Source organism: Buteo buteo, chromosome 7, assembly GCF_964188355.1.
Source record: "Buteo buteo chromosome 7, bButBut1.hap1.1, whole genome shotgun sequence".
NCBI lineage: Eukaryota > Metazoa > Chordata > Aves > Accipitriformes > Accipitridae > Buteo > Buteo buteo.
In genome coordinates, this window is record NC_134177.1 from 35,033,403 (window position 1) to 35,036,452 (window position 3,050).

A 3,050-nucleotide genomic window follows, 5' to 3' on the forward strand; every position below is an offset into this window, starting at 1 on the left:
GTCCTGGACAGCCTTCCCAGCTGACCCTGCTTTGAGCAGGGGCTGGACTGGACGAACTCCAGGGGTACTTCCAGCCTCAGCTCCTTGCTGGTCCACGTCAAGCCAAACACTACGGAACTGGTGGGGGCAGAGCGCTTTGGGTAGCACAGAGCCTGCAGTCCAGCCACCCCTCAACTCCATGTGCTGTAGTTAGCAACCTTTGATAAATACCCGACACATAACAGCACGAGCATGCTTTGTTTTATTTTTTTCCCAGAGTTGCATAATCTTAGGCAAACATTGTGTCTTTTGCTGTACAGACTCACAGGGAAAATCCTTCCTGCAGTTCAGATAAGTAGTTCTCCTCTTTGTGGCCATGCCACTTGGCACATTTTAGTTTCCTTTTGATTTGATGAAATCGAAAATGAGCACTGAGTCAGAGCTCAACATACTTGGCTCCAGTGTGAACAAAATCCCAGCCTTTCTGACTTCTCTCTTTTTTTTTTTTCCTAATTCCCTTTGGCTGTTTCACTTTCGTGACATCCTCTGTTATCATTCTGGAATTTCCACTTGGGCTTCTCCCGGCTGCCTCCAGGACTCCCTATTAAAAGGGAACTGAATCCAGCTGCTGCAGTCTGAGCTGCATCTGCCAGAGCTTCTAGTCCTGCTCTGACTGCCCTCACCCTACGGGAAGATGAAGGTCTCTGCAGCCGTTTTTGCTCTTCTCCTGATTGCAGCCTCTTGCTCCCAAACTTTCTCTGGCCCAGGTGAGTCCTGCTTTTTCATTTGTGAAGGAAGAACAGATCTAAGCCTTCGTTATCATGTCTCCATTGAGTTCCCCTGGCAGATTACTGGGAATTTTTCAGCATTTGTACCACTCTCCACTCTGCACTGAGATCAGCTACATGTAGGAACCCCAGAATTAGAAAATCATCCATCCATCCATCCATCCATCCATCCATCATCTGTCCACCTGTCCAGCCACCCTGGGCTCAGAGTACTTATTCCTGGTTATAGTTTATGGACTTCAGTCTCTGCCCTGGGGCTGGGGGAGGTGGGGAAACAAAGCTCTGAGCAGCGACTGGGTGGGAATTTCCCCCAGCATCTGACAATACTGTTCCTGGTATTGGACCAGATGATCCCTAATGTACATTTCAAGCTTAATTATTCTCTCGTTCCTCACTCCCTTCCCCACCAGCACAGCTCCCTGAGCTGATGGGCTGGCTGCTCCCAACGCACAGCCTAGCACATGCTTGCATTGTCTCTCTTTGCCTCTTCCAGCTGGATCCGACCTCCGAATCTGCTGCTTCTCTTACACACACCACAAACTCCCGCAGAGGCTCATCCTGCGTTATTACAGCACCAGCACCACTTGCACCCTGCCAGCCATCGTGTAAGTACCAGCCCTAACTCCTGTGTGCAGACAAGCTGGGGCAGCGTGCGGACAGCTGCTGTGGGGTGTGCGCGTGTGAGTGGCCAGCTCTGCGGGGTAGTCGTGGGCATGGGGGTCTGTGGGAACAGAGCAGGATGAGGAGAACCCCAAGGGAAAGGGGCTTGAACAGGGACTGCCAGAGGTGCTCTTGTGGGGACGCCCAGGGATGTTCCTGCAGGAGCTGAGGAGGCAGTGTGGGAAAAGGGATGGGAGTGGGGGAAATGACAGCATCAGCTTAGGGCACAGGGGAGAACCTCTTGCAATGCCCCAAAGCTGGGATCCAGGCTCTCCTGGGATGCAGGTCTGAGCACAGATCTAATATGGCATTCCTGTTGCACAGGTTCATCACAAAGAAAGGGCGCCAGGTCTGTGCCAATCCCAGTGACACCTGGGTTCAAAATTACCTGCAAAATTTGAAGCAGAACTGAGAAAAGCAAGATGGCAAGTGTAACTGCTGTCACGCACAAGTTGCGTTATCCTGAGCTCCTGCAATGGAGCAGGACACTGGGGCAACAGGAGCTGCACAAGCCCATGTCATCTGCAGGCAGCTCCAAGGGACTGCTGGAAGGACACCACGAGACACCTTGTGTTGGGGTGCTACTGCTTGCCCCCAGCTTGCATGGACCAGTCTGCAACCTCATCCCTCTGCCCTGACGCCTCCGCCTGTGGCCTGGGGAGGCTCATGGGACTGTACCTCTATTGTTCTTGCATTATTTTAAATTATTTAAGTAATTGTCATATGGTATAGGCAGTACTTTCTTCTGTGGATAATAATGCTATTTATGGGAGGATGGCAGGGAGGGTATTTATGGGAGGGTGGCTTAGAGTCTCAGCATTGGATGATGGGTGGCCCTGGCTTACATGGGTGAAATCATGATTCTGGAGAATAAAGGATTTGGACAAAACCTCTGCTTTTTTTCCCTTTATGTGCCTTTGTGTGGTGTTCATCAGCACAGAGACAGAACTTCACCCTAAGCCTATCTGCACAGTCTATATGGCATGTGATGATGGGGAATGGGTTGAGGCAAAACCATAAAGTTTCCATACTGCAGACATATGAATATCTTCTGACATCTCATTCCCCCACCACATACACCCCTGCCGCCCACATCCTCTACAGAATTAGACATGTTTTCACATACATATGGGCCTTTTACATAAATGAATATGCTCTTCACACACCCCAGGCATGTCCTATATACTTGCTTGCCGGTCCCAGCCCCACAGACTGCACCCCAAACTGGTCCCTGGGCATGCTGTGTGTGCAATGGGGTGGTGATGGGACACATTGCTGTAAGGGGTAAAATCCTGGCAGACGCTTTGTGGGGTGCAGCAGGGAGAGCGGCTCATGGTCAGATGGGAGGAAGCAGAGGGCATGGAGCTGCTGTGGTGCAGGGGCTGCCCTGGGAGCTGGCAGGTACCCGGGGCTCATGAGCTGCTCGTCCGCCCTCATGCCGAGGGTGCTGGGGTGCAGAGCAGGGCCAATTCCCTGTCCATACCCACACCTGCTAGTCATTTCTGTCAGCTAAGCAGTAGTGTTTCCCACAGGCGCTCACGCACACACTGTCAGCGGCCCCATGGTGTCCCTGCTCATACATATCTGTTCCTCCAAGACTTCACCATGTCTCTGCCTGCCAGC

General features: G+C 51.9%; 1 protein-coding gene across 1 annotated transcript; it reads left to right on the plus strand.

The window, feature by feature from the left end:
• The first annotated feature begins 611 nt into the window (after positions 1-611).
• On the plus strand, positions 612-2,274 carry LOC142033389 (C-C motif chemokine 4-like). Its single transcript, XM_075033317.1, has 3 exons — positions 612-746; positions 1,261-1,372; positions 1,752-2,274. Exons 1-3 carry the CDS (start codon positions 674-676, stop codon positions 1,837-1,839), a joined length of 273 nt encoding a protein of 90 aa, XP_074889418.1. The 5' UTR covers positions 612-673; the 3' UTR covers positions 1,840-2,274.
• Positions 2,275-3,050: the final 776 nt, after the last annotated feature.

Bases quoted from the DNA above. Each gene is read 5' to 3' on its own strand.
- LOC142033389 (XM_075033317.1), top strand. From the start codon at position 674: ATGAAGGTCTCTGCAGCCGTTTTTGCTCTTCTCCTGATTGCAGCCTCT. The intron at 747-1,260 runs GTGAGTCCTGCT...TGCCTCTTCCAG, and splicing joins CCAAACTTTCTCTGGCCCAG to CTGGATCCGACCTCCGAATC. The intron at 1,373-1,751 runs GTAAGTACCAGC...CCTGTTGCACAG, and splicing joins TGCACCCTGCCAGCCATCGT to GTTCATCACAAAGAAAGGGC.